General features: G+C 60.3%; 2 protein-coding genes and 1 long non-coding RNA gene across 17 annotated transcripts in view; 1 reads left to right on the forward strand and 2 right to left on the reverse strand.

Annotated features, from left to right (window-relative positions):
* PHLDB1 (pleckstrin homology like domain family B member 1) overlaps positions 1–17,194 on the forward strand; it is a 46,297-nt gene extending 29,103 nt beyond the window's left edge. For 3 of the 15 annotated variants that reach the window (XM_040483211.1, XM_040483208.1, XM_040483210.1), the window contains 17 exons: positions 672–782; positions 957–1,046; positions 1,626–1,757; positions 2,872–2,976; positions 3,370–3,543; positions 4,044–4,184; positions 5,593–5,733; positions 5,909–6,011; positions 6,455–6,499; positions 7,055–7,349; positions 7,430–7,520; positions 9,093–9,239; positions 10,716–10,832; positions 11,099–11,201; positions 14,871–14,956; positions 15,079–15,111; positions 15,841–17,194. In XM_040483211.1, the coding sequence (XP_040339145.1) occupies positions 672–782; positions 957–1,046; positions 1,626–1,757; positions 2,872–2,976; positions 3,370–3,543; positions 4,044–4,184; positions 5,593–5,733; positions 5,909–6,011; positions 6,455–6,499; positions 7,055–7,349; positions 7,430–7,520; positions 9,093–9,239; positions 10,716–10,832; positions 11,099–11,201; positions 14,871–14,956; positions 15,079–15,111; positions 15,841–15,981 (2,055 nt within the window). In that variant the 3' untranslated portion in view covers positions 15,982–17,194. Of the gene's footprint in view, positions 1–671; positions 783–956; positions 1,047–1,625; positions 1,758–2,871; positions 2,977–3,369; positions 3,544–4,043; positions 4,185–5,592; positions 5,734–5,908; positions 6,012–6,454; positions 7,350–7,429; positions 7,521–9,092; positions 9,240–10,715; positions 10,833–11,098; positions 11,202–14,870; positions 14,957–15,078; positions 15,112–15,840 lie in introns of those variants that run through there. The other 12 variants (XM_040483214.1, XM_040483217.1, XM_040483204.1 and 9 more) reach the window with 11 other exon arrangements.
* LOC121035482 (uncharacterized) lies at positions 13,126–15,592 on the reverse strand. The gene is made up of 3 exons (XR_005792913.1): positions 15,489–15,592; positions 14,726–14,824; positions 13,126–13,198 (listed from the first exon to the last, which is right to left on the reverse strand). It is a non-coding gene; the product is annotated as an uncharacterized LOC121035482 (long non-coding RNA).
* Positions 17,195–18,613: 1,419 nt separating the features above from the next.
* On the reverse strand, positions 18,614–20,293 carry TREH (trehalase). The gene is made up of 2 exons (XM_040483220.1): positions 19,636–20,293; positions 18,614–19,124 (listed from the first exon to the last, which is right to left on the reverse strand). The coding sequence occupies exons 1-2, from the start codon at positions 20,003–20,005 to the stop codon at positions 18,832–18,834; spliced, it is 663 nt and encodes a 220-aa protein (XP_040339154.1). The 5' UTR covers positions 20,006–20,293; the 3' UTR covers positions 18,614–18,831.
* Positions 20,294–20,465: the final 172 nt, after the last annotated feature.

The raw sequence follows: 20,465 nt of genomic DNA on the forward strand, positions 1-20,465 counted from the left end.
CCCCCCCCCCCCCCCCCCCCCCCCCCCCCCCCCGCCGAAGAGCCTAGGCCCAGTCCCGGGAGCCCTCGGACGCCGTTTTCAGTTTGTGCTCTGTCCTGTGAGTAGCGCGTCAAAGATTTTGAGGAGAGGAGTGATCTAACTTTACTCGTGGAGTTTTAAAACATCATTCGAGTAATATATATTCTTTTTGGAAGGCTTAGAAAATTCGGATAAGCAGACAAAAACAGACCTCCAGGGCCATTTTGAGAAGGTGTTCGTGGCAGTGTGGGGCACACATAGAAGGTCAGGAGTGGGCGCAGAGGGCTGGTGAAAAAGTCCAGGCAGGGAAGGCAGCGGGCCTGGACTTGGGGGGTGGCCGTGGGAGTGGGGCAGGTGGCGAACTCTTCAGCAGCTCGGATTCTGGACTCGTTGATGGCGGGGAGGTTACATCTGGGGACTCGGGTTCTAGCCGGTGTGCCTGGCGGCACGGGAGTCACTGGTTGAGGGACGGGTGAAGGGAGGAGTTGACCACACTTGCCCCGGTATTCCAGGCGTGGGTTAAGGCCAAGCGGAAGAGCCGGCCGATTCCCTTCACCCAAGCCAAGGGTCTCTGGACTGGAGAGACAGGGAAGCCTCGCCATGGGCTCAGCCCTGTCTCCCAGGCCTGACCGACCTCCCACCCCCTCCTTCAGGAGCGCCTGGCAGTCCTGGACAGTCAGGCCGGGCAGATCCGGGCCCAGGCCGTGCAAGAGTCCGAGCGCCTGGCGCGGGACAAGAACGCCTCCCTGCAGCTGCTGCAGAAGGTAGCCTCGGTCAGGGTGGGCTGGGGGATCGGGGTCGGTGCAGGATGGGGAGTGGGAGACGAGTGCGGGGGGGCTGGGGTGGAGCCCTGCCAGCTGCAGGAGGGCCCCCCTCACTTGGCTCCCCCTGTGCTGCCACCCCCACCCCGTTCTGACTCGGCCACTCTGGGCTCGCAGGAGAAGGAGAAACTCACGATGCTGGAAAGAAGGTACCACTCACTCACGGGAGGCAGGCCTTTCCCGAAGACCACGTCGACCCTCAAAGAGGTAATGTGGTTGGGTCAGCCCTAGCTCCAGGCCCAAGGGGCTTCCTGGGAGGCCCTGGAGCGACGTGTGGCACCTTCTCCCCAGTAGCTGAGGCTGAATACTGGGGACGTTCTCCTGAACCGGAGAGATTTGAGTGCGAGTGGCCCTGAAGTCTGGGATCTGACCTTCTGTGGCTACCAGCTGCTGCTTTGCGGATACCTTTCTGGCTCCTAGGAGCTTACCGATGTTACCATTTTGGGTGATCAAATCCATCTGGGGGATTCAGGAGGCATGAGTGGGGAAGGCGGGAAGCTCAGAGGTTTGGGAAGGGCCAGGGCCGGGCAGCCTCACTTCGAGGGTTGGCACAGGAATCCAGGGGCCCTGCTCTCGGAGCTCCTCGGGCTTCAGTCTAGAACGAGGCTCTTGGCAGCATAGTGGGCACTGACAGCCCTTAGGCGGTCCTTTCCTGAGTCTTTGCCTGCTTGGGGCGTGAGGTCCAACTAGGACATGCCCAGGTTCCCGAGCTCTTTCCTTTTCTCCCCACCTCCCTGCCACTGAGGCCTGGCGTGGGCTGCCCCTCACCATGTCCCCTCTCTGTAGGCCGAACTGCTCATCTCCGAGTCCTCAGGGACTGCGAGTCTGGTCCCTTTCCCGGGGTCTTCTCAGGCTGGGGCCTCCTCTGTCCCCCTAATCCCACCTGCTTCCACTCAGCTCTGCCCCAAAGCACAAGAGGTAATCCCAGCTGACTGCCTGCTCTGCTCTGCCCACTGCCCGTCTGCCTGCTTGCCGAGCTCCTGCCTCCAGCTCCTGCCAAGGGCCTGGCTCGGGGGCGTGTGGCAATAATCCTCTGGCCAGAGTTTGTGCGAGTGTGAGTGAGCGCGCCATCCTGCTGCTCCGTAGAGGGCCCGGGCAGGCTATGCAAAATCAGCACCGGCTTGCGTATTAATTTGCACGTGATCTGCATGCCATTCATTAGTGCTCACAACACACCGGATCCTCCCGCTCCTTTTCCCTTTCCCTGACCCCCGGGGGACAGTTGCCCTCTGGGGCTCCGCCAGGCCGGGGCTCCCCCTGGATGGGTCAGGCTTGGGACCCTGCGCATTCAGTGTGCATTTTGGAGGCCTGCCGTGCCCCCACCGCCTAGATCGGCTCAGGGGACTAAGGATATGCTCAGGGAGGGTGACAGTCCCTGTCCTCCCACACCGCAGTCTGACGCGCTAGTCGCTTCCTACGTACTAACCCTTGGGGGGTGGGCCCGTTTTTCCACCTGGGCTCTTAGCTGCTCCCTGCTGAGGCCTCTTTCTCAAAGCCCATCTAACTCACCCACTGAGTGAGCCTACCCCTCCCAGCTCTCGCCCCAGCACATGGGTGCGAGGAGACCCTCGGGAATGGTGGCTGGTGCTCGATGCAGTGTGTGTGTGTGCCCCACTGGGGCCCAAGATGGGGGAGACAGAAGGACTCTCTGGGAGTTGGGTCCTGATTCTCGGTGGACTCTCAGAAGGCCTTCCCTTGGCTTCTCCTGTCCCCAGCCCAGAGCAAACCCAGGGATGGGCCTTCAGAGTCTGCCCTGGGCAGGGCCGGGATGCCAAGGCAGCCTCAAAAGTACAGGTCAAGAAGCGCCTTCAGACAGTTCTGCCTGCCCTTTTCTGGCCCCTCCCTCCCCCCAGCTGTCTCCGGTCACGGGAGACAGCTGAGTCCCCCTCCCGCACCCCCTGCCATGCTCCTTGCTCTGGATCTTGTATTGAATGGAGTGATGGCCCTAGGGCACGGAGTGTGGGTGTCAGGTGCCTGGTTGTACCCTGTTGACCTCTCTGCCCATCCCTCCCCCTCCCACCGGGCACCCTAGGAGTATGTGAGCCTGGCAGAGGTTCTCCAGCTGTGCTTCCGCTTGGACCCCCATGCTTCTGCCACCTCCCCCAGCGTGCTCGCCCAGCCCCTGCCTGACAGTGAGGTACCGGCCACTGAGTGAGCCCACCTGTGCCCAAGGGCCTCCTGTGGATGCCCAGGTTGTCCCTCAGTCCTGGGTGGGGCTTGGGGGACAATGGGTCTGTGTCCAGCGGTGAGGGAGAAGGGCAGCTGGCAAAGGGGGGTTGGGAGTGGGTCCCTGTATGGCCTGGGGCCTCGGGAGCTTCAGCTCCTGATGGCTCAAGGCCGGGCAGCCTTCTGCTTGGGCGTGAGGGCGTCGTCCTGCCTAGAGAGGGCTTGCTTTCCTGGGCTCTGCAGGCCTCTGCTGCTCCGCGCTTCCCGTGCTCACCCTTCCCTCGCCTGTGGGCAGGGCCAGCTCCTGGGTTGCAGTTCCATTAACCTCTTGTATTCCCTCCTGCGTCCTGGCCTTTCCCCCAAGTACGTGACGCTTGAGCAGCTAAAGGCGATGTGGGGCACCTCGCCCATGCCCGCAGCCCCTGTGCCAGGCCTGCCTCTCTGGGCCCCTGCCTCCCGGGACCTGGTTCCCACCACCTGCCTTCCTCCCGTGCTGCCCTCTTCCTCCTCCTTCGCTTCCATCACGCCTTCACCCAAGGTTGGTGGCCTGTGTGTCCCTGCCACCCCCAGCCCGCTGCTGGCGTGGCTCTGTGTATATGTGTGTGTGCGCGCGCGCGCGCGTGTGTGTGTGCGTGTGTGTGTGTGTGTTCTGCCCCTGCTTCCTGGCTTCTGAGCTCCAGGCTGGCCCCCTGGGAGCGCTCGGTGCCTGCGGACGCTGGCTGTCTCGCATCATGGTGGGCACAGCACGTGTCTCCGGTCTGGGAGTTGTGTCCTGACTGTTCCTCTTTGCCCTTAGCGCGTTCACAGCAACTGTTTTCTCACTGTTTTTCTCCTCCTTCTCTTTATGCTGTCCTCTCTCCCCTCCTTCCCTCCCTTCTCCCTCACCTCCATGTTTCCCTGCTCGGTCTTCCTTTACTCTTCCTGCAACCTTCCCCTTTCTTCTGCCTTCTCTCCCGTCCTCCTACCCTTCCTTCCCCTACTCTCCTGACTCTTCTCCTCACTCCCTCCCCACACCCCTCTCCCCACACCCCGCTCCAGATGGAGGAGCTGCTGCTCCCTGCTGTAGACTTAGAGCAGTGGTACCAGGAGCTGATGGCCGGGCTGGGGACCGGCCCTGCTACAGCCTCCCCGCGCTCCTCTCCCCCGCCTCTGCCCGCCAAAGCTTCCCGGCAGCTGCAGGTAACCCCCTCTCTCCCTGCCCGTTCCTCCCCAAGCCCTGCTCCTCTCTGTGCTGGGTACCTCCTGCCAATGCAGCAGCCACACAGTGCCTCCCTAGAGGGTGGGGGTCCGTTGAGTCAGGGCAGTAGGTCTCCTAGTGCCATCCTGGCTGGGGCCTCAGCTGGGGCCAGCCCCTGAGTCCAAGGATGACGTACAGGATTGACTGTCCAGTGGAGGGGGGTCCAGGAGCAGTGGTCAGGTTGAGATCGGCTTGGTGCCTCAAGCTACGGTAGGCTCTGTCCCTGGCAGCCTTCAACGCCGGAGTTTCTCCCTGGGTCTGGGGGCCTGACGCGCTCTTGGGCCCGTGGGAGCTGGAACTCGTGTGTCCTGGGAGAACCGCCAGCACTTTGCTCTCCTGGTCTCCCCGGGGGTGACACTTGGAGGCAGTCCTGATGGGACAGAGACGTGCCCGGCCTCCTCACAGTTTCCGTGGAGGGTGCAGTCCGAGCTGAGCCTGGAGCAAGCTGCTGACTGTGGTGTGGGGGTGGGGGGGGGGGGCAGTCAGGTAGCGTTCTCCCCCAGGGTGCACGCCGCTGACCTGCTGCTGTGCCCGAGACCCCTGCCTTCGAGATTCACTCCTGGAGTGAAGGCACAGGACCTCTAAGACCCCGATCTCAGCTCAGATTCTGTGCTCCCTTTGGGAGGAGCCTGTGAGCCACCCTCTCTCTACTTTGTGTCCAGCTGGTTAGAGACTTTCCCATGTTTTGATTCCTTTCATCGTGAGCACAGTTAACTCTGATTTTACAGCTCAGTCGCTGGGGCCCGGAGAGGATAAGCAGTCCCGCCAAGGCCACACAACTAGGACGTAGCAGAGCCGATGCCAAGAGTCAGGGATCTTGACTTCAGGCACCGGTGTCCCGCAAACACGAGGGCCCTGAGGGAGCTTGGCGGTTATTTGGTCTAGCCCTGCTCCCTGCTCTTGCAGATAAGGAAGCCCGGACCCAGAGCTGGGAGGCGCAGGGCCCAAGGTCACACAGCCCGTTAGTGGCAGAGCTGGGACCAGAGGGAACCCTGGCTTCTAGTCGGTCTCCTGTACGGCTCTGCCCGGCCCATGTTGGCGCCTCGCATGGGTCGATTTATGAGATCTTTTCTGAGACCTGGGGTGGGACCGGGGATTGGCCGAGGGCGGAACTGCCCGGAAAAGAGGCTTGGCAGCCTCCAGTAACGCCTCTCCGTTGGTCTGGCCCGAGAAGCTCAATGCTGTTGTCAGTTAGAAGCGGCCTCAGAGGCCCGGTGCCAGGGCGGTGTCTTGGATCACAGCCAGCCTAGGTGACAGGGGTGGGGTGGGGTGGGGTGGGGTGGGGTGGGGGGGTGGGGGTGGTGGCCGGGGAGGAGCAAGAGTTGACCCGGCGCTCTCTCTTCCCTCCAGGTTTACCGCTCCAAGATGGATGGTGAGGCCGCCAGCCCCCTGCCCCGGACCCGCAGTGGCCCTCTCCCCTCTTCCTCTGGCTCTTCTTCCTCCTCCTCCCAGCTCAGCGTGGCTACCCTGGGCCGTAGCCCCTCCCCAAAGGTCTGAGGACAGCGGGTGGGCTGAGTGTATGGCAAGGTGGTGGGAGGGGGATGGAGACTGCCACACGGGGGAGGGGGCGGAGCCGCCCCAGGGGAGGCTGGCGGGGGGGGGGGGGGGGTGGTCTGCCCCCCGGGCCCCCGCGCCCCACGCCCCCCCCCCCCCGCCGCCGCCGCAGAGTGTCCTCCTTGCCCAGAATGGCACGAGCAGCCTTCCTCGCAACCTGGCGGCCACGCTGCAGGACATTGAGACCAAGCGCCAGCTGGCCCTGCAGCAGAAGGGTGAGTGGCCTCAGTGCCCACCCACCCGCTCTCCTGGGGGGCCTGGATATCTGCCACCACCCCCCTCCCTCCGTGCCTCACGTTTTGCGGGATGTTTTTGCTTTACTTGAGTTCCAGGTGAGGACAGAAAGCATTTAGGTTCGATACTGAAAGGAGAGCTTCCTGGGTATTTGTCCAGAGACTCGGGGTTGGGGGCTGTGCGGTCTTCCCAGAGAGCACAGCAAACAAGGAAGATGTTTGTTGATCTGAGTCGGGATGGACGTTGCCCTGTCTGGAGGCAGAGGGTGGACGTGATGACCTCCGGAAATGGTTCCCTAAGATACTGGCTCTGGGGACCCTAGAGTCCTTGCTGCCTGTGGGCATTTTGGTTGTTTTGAAAGCCCATGTCTGTGCCTCTCTCTCGTCCCCTCTGTGTCTCTCTGCCCGGGGCCCCCCCACACCAGGCGCGTCGCTTCCTGCCGAGCCCCCCCCAACCGACGACCCAGCAGGTAGAGCGTTGGTCACTGAGGGCATTGCTTTGGTCAGGCAGCCCCGCCTGGGCGTCCGCATGATGTATTCTGCGCGGGTCCTCGCTGCCCCCAGGCAGGCTCCCCGGCTGACCCGGGGCCGACCTGGGGCCGGGTGTCTGGCTGGCCTCACGCCTCCCGCTGAGCTGTCTCCTGCCTTGTCATCTCCCCCTCTGTCCCGCTCTCGTGGCTCTTGCTTCTGCATCACGGCTGGCTTTGCATGGATGCCCTGCTCACGCCCTTCCCTCTCCCCCTTCCCCAGCGGGCAGGGCAGTGCATGAGTCCTGCCCCGCTCTGGGCCGGGGCGGAGGGGGGGCGGCGGGTGCTCAGGAGGCAGGAGGAGCGCTGAAGCCGGACCGCACGGCCGCGGCCAGCTGTGCAGGCGACAGAGACCCTGGCAGGGCAGCCGGACGTGGAGCTGCGGGGGCTGAGGGGTGGGCCCGGTGCTGACCTCTCCCCGCTCGCCCCTTCCCTCTGTCTGTGGTTCTGCCGGCGGCCCCCACAGGGCCCACCGTGACTCCCCCGTCCCTCCCACAGGGCAGCAGGTGATCGAGGAGCAGCGGCGACGCCTGGCCGAGCTGAAGCAGAAGGCTGCGGCCGAGGCGCAGTGCCAGTGGGATGCCCTGCACGGGGCGGCCCCCTTCCCGCCCGGCCCCTCGGGCTTCCCCCCGCTCATGCACCACTCCATCCTGCACCACCTGCCGGCCGGCCGAGAGCGCGGGGAGGACGGCGAGCACGCCTACGACACCCTGAGCCTGGAGAGCTCCGACAGCATGGAGACCAGCATCTCCACAGGCGGCACCTCGGCCTGCTCCCCGGACACCGTGTCCAGGTACCCGCCCGAGGGGGCCGGCCCCGCCCCCGCCAGCCGCCTCCCGGCCCCTTGATGCCCCCACTCTCGCCCTCCCCCAGCGTGAGCGGCCTGGACGTGGGGAAGATCGAGGAGATGGAGAAGATGCTGAAAGAAGCGCACGCGGAGAAGAGCCGCCTCATGGAGTCGAGGGTGAGGCAGGCCTGCGCTGGCGGGCCCGCGGCTGCCCGGGGCCTGTGTCCCGCCCCCAAGCGCTCCCCCTCCCCCCCCTTTTTTTTAAAGTTTTTATTTATTTTCAAGAGACAGAGACAGAGCGCAAGCAGGAGAGGGGCAGAGAGAGAGGGAGACACAATCCGAAACAAGCTCCAGGCTCTGAACTATTAGCACAGCGCCCGATGCAGGTCTCGAACTCACGGGCCGCGAGATCATGACCTGAGCCGAAGTCGGACGCTCAACCGACTGAGCCACCCAGGCGCCCCGAGACCTTCCCTTGAGGAAGAGTGTTTTAGAAGTCGTGTTCGTCAGATGGAGGAGGCCTGGTGACATGGCTCTTAGGATGAGAGGAGGCAGCACAGGAACCCTCGTCCAGCCAGGAATTTCCCTTTCGGCAACGTGCAGCCTTTGCGTGTTTGCTTCTGTGGGTGTTTTGGCCGCCACGAGAGTTCTGATTTGCGTCTGCACGAGTGGCGGGTCCTTCCCCTTGGGGACGGTGAAGAAAGGCGGGAATGGGGGCCCAGCATGGGGGGGTAGGGCCGGAAGAGAAGGCAGGTGTCCAGGCCAGAGCAGAGGTTGGCAGAGGGAAGTGGGCCCGAGGTCAGGACCCTGGTTTGTCCCCAGGGCACAGCCAGGCTGAGGAGTCGGTGCCTGGGGAGGAGGGCGGGTGAAGGGTCTGTTCTGTCTCCACTCTTGGGGTGCTCTTCGTCTCTCAAGATGAGAGTGGAGTGCAGGGGGCAGGGGGCAGCAGCTAGACAAGCCAGAAAGGAAGGCCTCTCAGCCTTACATCCGCGGCTCTTGGCAAACGGAGAGGGAGGAGACCCTGCTAAATTTTGAGCTGGGAAGAAACGGCAAGCAGGAGCCAATGGCACGGAAGTTGTTTGTGTTGATGAGGACATTGGGCATCTCTGACACGCTTTGTGTTTGATGATTTGTTTTAATGGCTTTTAAAATCTTCTAATAATGGCTTCTGTACGTGCACTTTTTTTCTCCGTAAAATTTGAAGTTCAACTACAAATGTTTGTAATTTGACTTCAAAGGGCCTCAGGGACTAGGAAGGATTACTGAATATATTCAGTATCACAAAAACCCAGTTGCTTAGATTATCGGTGTGTTAGGGATTGAAGTAAAAATTGTGAGAGCCATGTTTACTTATTCATTCAGTGCTTCCTTCATGCTGGAATCAGTGATGGGCATTTACATACACGACCTCATTACTTTTCACTATAATCCCCGAAGGTGGGCACTCTTGGCCCCATTTTACAGGCGAGGCAGCTGAGGCTTAGGGGGTTTAAATGATTTTGTCAGGGGCACAGAGCTCAGACCGGTGACAGAGCCGGGATTTGAAGCCAGCCTGGTCTCACTTTAAAGCATTTGCCCCTTACGAGCAAGGTGCTTGGAGAAGGTGGGTTTTGGGGCTGATGCCTCCTCGTGCCAGCCTGCTCTCTGAGGTGGGCGCCTCCTGCAGCTCTGCCCCAGCCTGAGGAGGGGCACCTGGAGAAGGGGAGGGAGAAGGCAGCCGTGGGCACTGACTGCTGGCTTTGGGGGCAGGAGCGGGAGTTGGAGCTCCGGAGGCAGGCCCTGGAGGAGGAGCGGAGGCGGCGGGAGCAGGTGGAACGGAGGCTGCAGAGCGAGAGCGCCAGGAGGCAGCAGCTGGTGGAGAAGGAGGTCAAGATGCGGGAGAAACAGTTCTCCCAGGTAAGTGGGTGCTGGGGTGTGCTGGGCGGGGCTGTGGAGGGGTGGGGGTACCCTGGGGTGTGAAAACTACTCTCCTCCAGAAAAGGCTGCTGTTGGCTCAGCACCAGGCAGAATTCTACTTGGGACTCATTTGGCCCCAAGGACCAGACACCTGGGTGTGCGTGTGTCTTATGGCTGTCCTGGTCCTCACTCCACCAGACTCGAAGCTCCGCCCCCCGGCCCCCCTCCCACCCCCACCCCCACCCCCACCCCCGTGGGCAGATGATGTCACTCTGACTCTTGGTTTACATCTCCGAGAGAGACTTGTACTTGTTTCTCCGTGGCACCGGAGTCCTGGGCTGTTGCCTTATGCAGAAGACTTGAGCAGAAGAGTTGAAGGTAGAAGAAGTTAGGTTGTGTGGGGAGGTCTGCCTGTGTCTCTGGTCCCAAATCCTGGCCCCCCTGTGAGAGCCCATGGGGCTCACACAGGCTGTTCCTTCCCACTGGGTCTTCTAGTCCCCCAACACCCCTGCGTGTCTGGTCCTGTGGGATTTACCCCGACAGGGACCAGTGACCACAGCTCCCTGGTCCTGGGAAGCAACAGCATAAACTCTAGGGGGCAGGCCACCTGGATTGGGCTTGGGAACTAAGAAACGATCAGGGGGGTGCCTGGGTGGCTCAGTCAGTTAAGCGTCTGACTTTGGCTCAGGTCATGATCTCACGATTTGTGAGTTCGAGTCCTGCATGGGGCTCACTGCTGTCAGCACAGAGCCTGCTGGGGATCCTCTATCCCCCCTCTCTCTTCCCCTCTCCTGCTCACACATGCTCTCTTGTTCTCTCTCAAAAATAAACACTGGGGCACCTGGGGGGCTCAGTCGGTTAAGTGTCCGACTTCAGCTCAGGTCATGATCTCATCGTTCACGAGTTCGAGCCCCGTGTTGGGCTCTGTGCTGACAGCTCAGAGCCTGGAGCCTGCTTCAGATTCTGTGTCTCCCTCTCTCTCTGCTCCTCCCCCACCCACACTCTCTGTTTCTCAAAAATAAATAAACATTTAAAAATTAAAAAAAAAAATACTGATAAGGAAACTGAGGTCCAGAGAGGGCATACGATCCAAACAAGGTCCAATAGGAAGTCAGAGGCCGGATTTCCTACTGGGCTTTGCTTTCCAGAGCATGTTCACATCTGGCCTCTTGCCTTATTTCGTTCAGCCCAGGAAGGAGATGAGGGGCAGGGACAAGACAGGAAAGGTTGTATCTTGCTCCTAGGTGGGGAAACTGAGGCACGGAGCCACTCAACACTCGCCCAGGCCTAGGTTGCGGCAGTGCGGGCCTGCTAGATCTCTGCTTTTGCCACAAGCCCTGTGAAACCAGAGTGACTTCCCTGGGGGTGGGAGGGAGGGTTGGCATTGGTGGCGGTTCAGGACTGAAGCCAAGAGACCTTGACAAGGGAACAATGGGGGAAGAGAGAGACTCTGCTGAGCCTGCCTTCTGCTCCCAGGCACGACCCCTGACTCGCTACCTGCCAATCCGGAAGGAGGACTTTGATCTGAAGACCCACATTGAGTCGTCGGGCCACGGTGTCGATACCTGCCTGCACGTGGTGCTCAGCAGCAAGGTACGAGGCGTGCGTGGCCCCCGGGGTGCTGGGGGGAGGACCCCCCGCTCTGGGCATTTCCCCGGGCCCTTGGGATAGTGGCCCTAGTTCCTGCCCTAACACCAGAGGTCTCTGTCCCGGGATCTGGTGTGCTGGCTTAAAGAGATGTTGGGGACAGCCCCCTGAAACACAGGCAGAGGGGATGGATGGCCTTTCTGTTGCTGCTCGGGGAAGGAAGGTTTAGGGACTGCGCATTCGGGTCCCTCCTCACTCCCGCTTCTCACCAGGTCTGCCGCGGCTACTTGGTCAAGATGGGGGGCAAGATTAAGTCGTGGAAGAAGCGCTGGTTTGTCTTCGACCGGCTCAAGCGCACCCTTTCCTATTATGTGGGTAAGTTCCTGTGAGACTGTCTCAGAGCCTGGACGCTTCTGGAAGGAGGCCAGGCTTACAAGCCGGGGGCCAGGGGCTTGAGCTGAGCACTTGTCCCCTCCCTGACAGCATCCAGAGCACAGTCCACCTTCGTGTATTTGGCAACATAACCGAGCGCACCCTAAGTTCCGGGCACTGTCCTGGTCCTTGCTGGCAAGGAGGGTGCCCACAGCTCTGCCCCTCGGAGCTTGCTGTCAGGGAGGCAGATACTGAACGGAGTGAAAGCGGTGCATGATGGGAATGCTGCAGGGGACCCCGGACGCTGTGCGCATGTGCAGTTCTGTGGATTCCTGGAGGGCCCGCAGGCGCCTCCTCCCACGGCTTCCTCCGTCCGGCCTCCAGCTCGGTTGCCGGTCCCTAGAATCCCCTCCCTCTCTCTGGACAGTTCCCACTTCGAGCGCAGGATGCCGTGTCGCACGCTGGTCAGCAGAGGCCAGGGCATGCCGTGGGGACAGCCAGTCCTGAGACCCCAGTGGCTCAGAACCACAAAGGTCGTTCTTACCCGATGTGCATCCGTGTACGTGGCGCGTCGGTGGGGGCTCTGCGGCCCTCTGCGTCACCGCCCCCTTTGTTGGAGAGCATGCATTTTTAGAGCACTGCTGGCCACCGTGGCGGAAGGTAAAGAGAAGCTTAACTGCGCCTTGCACTGGCATTAAATGCCCCAGCTGGGGTCTGTCCGCAAGTCATTAGCGGGGCTGCTCGGCCAGTCCAGCTACCCCGCCCCCAGCCAGGAAGAGCAATCCTGCTCGGAGCCTGAAAGGTCAGGGCTTAAATGTCTGGTGCCAGGGACATCCAGGCCTGGAGTGCCTGCATCCCCTCTAACCTGCTCCCTGAGTTCCACCCCCTCCAAGAAACCTTCCCTGATTGCCTGGGGCCCTGGGTGTGCGGGCAGAGGCACATGCGTCTGGGAAGGGACTTCGTGGGGATTTGAGAGAAACAGGCCCGGGGAGAAGAGCTCCATTTTAGGCCTGTTGAGGTTGAAGTGCCCCTGGGACATCTAGGTTGAGGGAGAAAGGTCAGGGTTGGAGTTGAATCGGTTGGAGTAATAGTGATAGCAGGTCATACTCACCGAGCACTCGCCTGAGCCGGCTGCCGTGCTAAGCATTCTGCGTGCCTCGTCTCGTCTACTTTTCGTCATCGTCTTGTGAGGGAAGCACTGTTTCATACCCATCTTACAGATGGGGAACATAGGCTCCAAGAGGTTAAGTAAGTAAACTCCCTAGGGTCTCACAGCTGCTAAGAAGCAGAGCTAAGCCTGAGCGTGGGCAGCTGGACCTCAGCGGGAGATGAAAGTCCATGCCCTGGGGAAGGAGGAAGCAGAGGGACGGGCAAAGGGATGAGGGGCAGGAAGCCACATGCCAGGTGCTGGGCTGGCCCTTGGTCTCTGTGACCTTCCTTAATGTCTGTGGAACGAAGGAAGACGACTTTCAGATGAGAGGCGGAAACAGGGAAGCCAGCCCAAGGAGCAGACGTTTGCAGGCAGGGAGCGTCGTGTCGCCGGGGACGAGGGATGCTACAGAAAGGCCGAGAATAATGTGGGCTCAGAGGCCCTTCCACTCCGCGACCGGAGCTGTGTACAGGGGTGGGAGCCATTGCACACGAGGAGGAGACGTGGGTGGTTAGGAAGCAGAGGCAGGAGCTGTTAGTATTTCCAGTGAAGGGAGAGGTGCCACTGGAAGGGTGGCCGGGCCTGGTGGCCAGGGTGGGGCTGCGTCCCCGTCCCAAGAGGAAGCGTCGGGTGGAGCTGGGCCCATCAGCCCAGGGGCGTAACGATCGCAGCTGCCACATGTTGTGTCCCAGACACTGTGCTGAACCCTCCGAACGTGTTCTCTCACTTAGTGCTCGCACCGGTTACAACGCGTAGATGCTGTCTCGGTGTTCCCAGCCGTGCTGTCAAGGTCACATAGCTAATGAACGCCTGTATGCCTGTGCTTTCCTCCCCACTGGATTGTAGGTTCCTAAGAGAAGGATCTGTGATTGCTGGTGATCCCAGCGCCTAGGGCTCCTTCAGCACTGAGCACCTGCTGTGTGCTAGGCACATAGCTGTTGGTGTTGGAGGAGGTAGACCTACGGACAGGTAAAGAAGGGCTCAGATTTAGCATGGTAAGTTCTGTCGAGGAACATCCATGCTGTGGGAACACAGGAGAGTGCAGCCAGGCACCACAGAGGTGACACTCGCAATAGGTCTGGAAGACCATTTAGGAATTTGCCAAGGGAATGGGCTGGAGACCGTTCCAGTGTATGCAGAGCATACTGTTAAGGGACTGGTCAGCTCCACCTGGCCAGATAGAACGCGTTGGTGCAGGGGAAGGATGTGAGATAAGACCAGAGGGGCGTGTTGGCACCGGCCTGTAAGTACCCTTTGCCAAGCCAAGATGGCGGCAGGTTCCTGGGGAGGGAACTGGCCGGGAGGCTCGCGGGTTGAGGCAGCAGGATTAGGTTTGCTTTAGGAAGATCGCTCCCTTGTCCTTAGGGGAGAGGAGTTGAAGGGGCAGAGGGTGGGGCCGGGGCACATCGAGGAGGCTACAGCAGTGCTACCGGATGGAGGACTCAGGCCGCAAATGACACAGGGGTGGGGGAAGGGTGCAGAGCAAGGTGCAGGCCATCGGCTGTCACTGTCTGAGTTTAGTGACTGTGACCTTTCGGTTGTGGTGCCCGAGCAGTGTTTGCACGAGACAAGATGGCCCAGGCCCTGGGCTTTCCCTTGGCAGTTCCCCTCCCTCCCCACTGGAACGGTCCCCTCTGCTGTTAGCTTGCCCACCTTCTTCCTGTCACCCCTGCCTCTAGGTGCTACACGTCTTTCTGTTTTTTAATATTAGAGGCGAATAGGCCAATGCATTCATAGAGTTCTGATATCAAAACGCCCGAAAAGCTTTAGATTGGGACTTCTGCCTCTGCTCAACTGTTTTTATTATAAGTCTCTTGTGTATCCTTGTAGAGTTTTAGAACGTAAGCAAATGCAAACATAGACTGTTACTCGTTTTCTTACACAAAAGGGGGCATACAATGCATTCCTTGTTTTACTGCTAACGTATCAGATCTGTGTGAGATAGATCTACATCTGATACATTTTAAGTTAAGCTGTATTTCTGAAACCATATAGCAGAGATTTCTGAATCATTTAAGAGCGGTGTAGTATCCCCTCATGTGCTAAACTGTAATTTATTAACTAATCTCTACTCGGGGACACTTGCACTGTTTGCAGTATTTCATGACTACCAATACTGTTGGGGTAAATAAGCGTGTAAATTTGTTACTTGTAAAATAAATGTCCGTAAGTGCAATCATTGGCTCGAAGGGCAAACACCTAATCCTGGTAGGACTTACCTGTCACTTGTCAGACCACCTCCCCTGTTTCTCCAGAGCCCCACCTAAGGGGTGCTGTTTATTTTTGGCATATTTTTGCCATTCTGGTAAGTGAGAAGTGGTATCTCAGTGGAGTTCTAATTTGCGTTCTCTAATTCTGAGCAAGGCTGAGCACTGACCAGATCTTCGGGGCGCCATGTTGGCCTCGGTTCTGGAGTCCCGGGAATCACCCCATTTCTCAGACTGGGGGCAGGGGTGCTCCTTCAGCAGCACGTCACCTGAGGGACGACAGGCCTCCTCAGCCCGGCCTTATTTCCTTTGCAGACAAGCATGAGACGAAGCTGAAGGGGGTCATCTACTTCCAGGCCATCGAGGAGGTCTACTATGACCACCTGCGCAGTGCGGCCAAGGTGAGGGCAGGCCCCGCGGCGTTGTGGGACGACAGCCTCCAGCCTGCGTCCTCCAGAGACTTGGACCCATGGCTTGGTCTCTTTGTAAACTTTCTCTTCCTCTCTCCCTCTCCCCTTCCCAGAAGAGGTTTTTCAGCTTCACTGTGGTGACTGAGGTACCCCTCCCCCACCTACGTGTAACCCAGAACTACTGCACATTAATGCCCCCTGTCCCCTACTTGTCCCTGACCCTTTACTCTCCCCTCCGCCCCCCTTCCCCAGGCCTGAGGGAGGAGCAGCGGGGGGCGGCTTGCGGCCCCCTCTCTTGAGATGACAGCAGGCTGTGTCCCTGTGGGGGGAGGAGTGGGCACCACAGAAAGGATGGCTAAAGGGAGGAAGGGGTTCTCCGGGAGGGTTCTGGCTGGGGGGACTGATAGAGGGGATGTGTCCGAGGCCTGGGCTGTCTGCCCTCGTGTAATCAGCCTCCCTCCCCCCAAGCCTCGGGTGCCCACCTCAGCCCTGACCTCCCCTCCTCTGCGGCCCAGCATCCTACCTGCAGCTTTTTCCATCGGCCCCTCTTGTGCTGAGAGGAGACTCTGGTCCTCACGGGAAGGGCCCTTTGTGTCCGATTCCTGTGACACTTTTGTGCCCCCGGGCTCGCTGAGGAACAGTGCCCCCACGAGGCAGGGTACGGCCCTGCCAGGGCCCAAGGATGGTCCGGGTGTGAGGGGTGTGAGGAGGGGACCGTCTCCAGCGGCGGCCCGCCGGACTGATGGGCACTAGGTTTGGGGCCTGTTTCAGACTCTGTCCTGAGCTCTAGGGTGTCCTGGAGACGGGGAGGGGAAAGGGCAGATGGGGGGGTCAGAGGTGAGCCCTGGCTTAGACCTTCCTCTCTCCCTGAGCAGAGCCCGAACCCAGCCCTCACCTTCTGTGTGAAGACCCATGACCGGCTCTACTACATGGTGGCCCCATCTGCCGAGGCCATGCGCATCTGGATGGATGTCATCGTGACCGGAGCTGAGGGCTACACTCAATTCATGAACTGACCGGTGTGGACCTCCTAGACCCTCGGGCCAGCCCACCTGCTGCTTCGCCCTGGAGACAGAGGTGCACACCGGGCCACACAGGAGTGCCCCCAGAGGCCCGGAAGGGCGGAGCGTGCCTGGGGCTGTTGTAGGTGACTTTGTACTGTTCTACGGTGTAAGGAGCTCATCCTGTGAATTTCTGGGCTCAGGCCCCCTGAAGAACCAGCCAGCAGATGAAAAGTGGGGAGGCTCCCGGGAGCCCAGAATCTGCAGTAACCTTGGAGGGCCCTGCCCCAGGCCTGAGGAGCTGTCACAAGAGGGGGCCTCAAGCTCTGACCTGGCACCTGCACTCCCCAGCCTGTGTTCTCTTTTGCAAAAGGACAAATTATGGTACCAGAATCTGCCAAAGATCCCTTCTTGCCTCAGCCCCCTTTGCGGAGGCCTTGGGGGCTGAGGAGAACCACATCAAGAGTGGGGTAACAGCTCAGGCAGTGTACTTCTCCAACCCCGCTCTACCCTGTTCTCCCCTGTCAAGGGCCAGAGACCTCCAGTGCCATCCTTGAGGTCCTAACCTCATCCCCTTTTTGCAGACCCCCAACCACGATCTCCACAGTGACTGCTTCATCGCCATGGTCATACACTCGCCGTGGCTCTGCCCGTGCTGCAGCCATGGGCCCATCCGAGGGTACAAGGGTACGTACTGCGACCTCTCCAGCCCAGGACCTGGTGCATCTCATGCCGGGGGAAGGGACCAAGCACCCGCTCCCTGCCCTCTATGTCTCCAGGGCCTGGTGCACAGCCGGCCGCCCCCTAGTCCAGACCTCTCCCTTGCACTCGTGCCTTGCTTAGAGCCAGAAGGGACGAAGCTTGGACATCCAGAGACTGGAGGAAGGAAGCAGATGGGAGAGGCAGCTAGACTGGGTTCTACAGAACTGGCTGGGTTTCTAACAGGGACGGAGGGCCGCTCAGACGCCCGCTGGGGGAAACCTGAGCAGGAGCCGAGGGGGAGGACCCTGGGGGCTGGCTGCCCTCCCTTCCGCCTCAGAAGGATGACAGAAATGGAGAGCAGAGGACCAGGCCCCCAGCTGTCTGGCCTCAGCCCTTCACGCCTTAACACTAAGCCCACAACCCTGCTCCTCTGCCCAACACTGGGCCATGGTTGCCCGGCCTGGGCTGGGCGATTTTCAGTATTTGTAAGCATCTCAATGGAACAATAAAGCATTTGGAGTATGTGTTTGGGAAGCCAGGTTGTATGGGATATGGGGCTAGGTGTTCCCCGCAAAATAGGATTTCCTCCTTACTGGAGTTCCAGGAGGGACAAGGGCACACAGCCCATGACTTCCAGGTCCCTACCCTGACCACTCCAAGGACTGGCTCTGGGTGGGGTATGGGGTCTCCAGAGGCAAGAAAAGGTGGGGACTCACGCAGACGTTTAATGAGGCAGACGTGGCAGGAGGCTGAGCAGGGCAGTTGTGAGGCACCAGGAAAGCGGTCTGGGTCCCCGAGCTCAGTCGGTCGCCGCAGCGGTCCAGGAGCATCAGGACCACTCCACTGGTCCAGCCAAAGCCCTCCTGGAGAGAGGAATGGCTAGTGGGGCAGGATCTCTGGGGAAGGCCCTCAAGCCCTATTTTAGGGGGTGTGAGATCTCCACCCAGGGGCTCTAGAACTGCCTAACCCCAGGAGGACAAAGGAGCTCCAGGCAGGCTCCTCCCTGTGGACCCACACCCACAGGAGGAAACCGGCCCAGACAGCGGAGGTCATGGCCAGTTGCGGGGACAGCAGAGCCCTGTAGTTCCTATGGGATGCGGGCCCGCTCACCTGAACTTCATACTCCCCTCCACCACCTGGCTGACCACCGTTGCTGATGTCATACTGGGAACAAAAGGACAGGCTCTAAGGTCAGGCACTACCCACCCCACCCCCGCGCCCCCTCACCTCAGCCCTCTAGGGAAAGCCAGAAATGGGAGCCCCTGTGGGAGAAGCTGCCCTGGCCTGCAGTGCCCAAGAATGGCCACTGGGTGTCACCACTGTCCCCGGGCCTTGCAAAGCCTGGCAATTCCCCCATCTCCCCATGGGGAGGAGGCCCAGGAGCAGCTCACCTTCTCATACATGGCTGACTTTCTGGAGTAGACCTCAAAGTTGGTTCGGATCCAATTCTGAGCCAGCTGGAAAGCCACTTCCTGAGCCCGAGGTGAAGGACACTTGGCCAGACCTAGACCCCACCCCGCCCCAGGCAGGACCCTGAGCCACCTGAGTCCCCAACCCAGAGGGAGCATAGGCCTGAACCTTACTCTCCTCAAGGAGGGAAAGAGGCCCGAGCCTCAAGACCTCCATCTTGAAACCACGTGAACAGCTCTTTCCCCAGGGCCTGGGTTTGGAGAGAGAAAGGAGGGCTGGTTCCCTGGACAGGTGGGGGCAGGTACAAATATCTGCTGAGGGGGAAGCCATGAGAACAGAAGAGCCAGAGAAGGACCTCACATCCTCTGTTCACACCTCCCCAGTACCAGGGGGCTGACCCTCTAGATGCAAGGAGGGCGGGCCCTGGGATGTGCCCCACTGCTGCCTCCCTACCTCTGATGACCAGGTCCTGCAAGGGGGCCCAGGCACTGGGGAAGTCCCACTGCTGGCCTGTCTTCTGGAGAGAGGTCGGGATCCCACACTGGTAGGTCAAGATCTGGCTGTCCTAGAAGGTTCCAGACATTTCTCGGACCGTGGGTGGGGACTGGATGAGGAGCCAAGGGGCCGGGCCCTCCTAAAGCCAGATGGTCCCCTTCCTGGACTTTCTCTTTTTGGCTCACTGCCGCCCCCTGGTGGCTCCAGCGGGACCTGCAGGCTCAGGCACAGGGGTGGAGCAGGAGGGAGTGGAGGTCACTAGCTCAGAGTCAGGGAGAGAGCAGGTGGTTCTGCCCCCAGTATACCAGCCCGCCCTGCTGCCCCCACCCCCCTCACCTCCAGATATTTGGGAGCCTTGTCCACGACTCCCGGGTCAGAGAAACAGCCAGACCAGAGAGGACTAAGGTTGGATGGGTAAAACTCAAGGTTCTTCCTTCTGTTCTCAAGGTCATAGTCAAACCAGGCACCTTTCTCATTCCACAGGATGGCTTTCATGGCAGCCAAGCGCTGTTCCCGCATATTTCTGTATTTTGTGGCTTGGAGGTCGTTCCCTGGGGTGACACTGTCTTTAGACTGAGCAACCTGGGTCCCGTGCCTTCAAGAGATCTACTTTGGCCTCCTCCTGTTGTCCTTCCCAAGGGCTAGAAATCCTGAGCGCCAAGGGGACATGCATACCTGGGGCCACATTTCAGGCCTCTAGGACCTGGAGTTTCCTGAGCAGACGGCCCTGTATAGCTCTCAGGACTTGCACTGGCCTGTTGCCAGGTCCCTCCTAGGAGGGCACTGGCCGTGTGTATTCCCCTAGCTCTGGCTGGGACAAAGCGAATGGAGGGAGTTTGAATGTGTGGACTGAGGTGCCCTCAGGGAACCTATAACTCCCTCCTGATGAGAAAGGGACCGTGAATGGAGAGTGGGCTCCATTTGTACTCTTGCTCCAGCAGTACCAGGGGCGGGGTACGGACCCTTCACCCACGGTCCTACTTCCAGCTCCAGGGCCAAGGCTGAGGTGGGACCAAAGCCGGCCGAGCACCGTTCTCCCTCTCCTCCTGCTGGCGAGCTCACCCGGTCTGGAGTAGAAGTCGCTCATCAGCTCCTCTGCCTGGCACAGGAAGGCATTGAGATCAACAGGCACGAGTTTGCTGGTCCGGATGCTGCTCGGCAAGTTGGGGTTCGGGCCTTTGACGAGCCAACGCGAGGAGAAGTCCCAGCCAGACTCGGCCCCAGCCTTGAGCTCAGCCCACAGAGCTTCCCGGTCCCCTGTGATGACGAGGCAGCAGCAGACCGGGGACCGGGGCCTGACACACAACATCAGGGTCCCAGCCCCACCCAGATGCCTGACCTCCGTGTCTTTGCTGTAAGACTCAGGCCTGGAGGAGGAAAGCGAGCGTCCTGGCACCAGGAAGCTCCAAGCCCAAGCTGGAGGCTGAGCCATGTTGCCTCAGCTGCCCTCGGCTTGTCTTTCGACAGCCCTGCATTGTCCTGGGCTTTTAGTATCACCATCGGAGACGTGGGGCTAAGTCACTGGCCCTCAAACCAGAGTGAACGATGAGAAACTGAGAGGCTGACAGAGCAGCTCCTTACCTGGGTCCCCCATAAGAGACAGAATAGTGATTCAGGACGTAGCTCTTCCCCCCCGAGCTCACAGAGACGTTCCTGTGCTCAGTCCAGAAGTCCAATTCCAAAGCTAAGGTCCCGATGTTGTCCCTGGGGTGGAGCCAGATACCGCCTTAGCCCAGGCACACCCCCTCAGTCCTGCCCTGGGAGGTCTCAGGGACGGGGGCCTGCAGGGCAGCAGGGGGCCGGGGTGCCCACCTCAGGAAGGCCGTATCGTTGGTGTGAGCCACGTAGGAGTGCATCATGAGAGTCAGCAGGGGGGGTGCTGGCTCCGCTGC

This window comes from Herpailurus yagouaroundi, unplaced genomic scaffold (genome assembly GCF_014898765.1).
Source record: "Herpailurus yagouaroundi ecotype Mexico unplaced genomic scaffold, PumYag 161, whole genome shotgun sequence".
Classification (NCBI taxonomy): domain Eukaryota; kingdom Metazoa; phylum Chordata; class Mammalia; order Carnivora; family Felidae; genus Herpailurus; species Herpailurus yagouaroundi.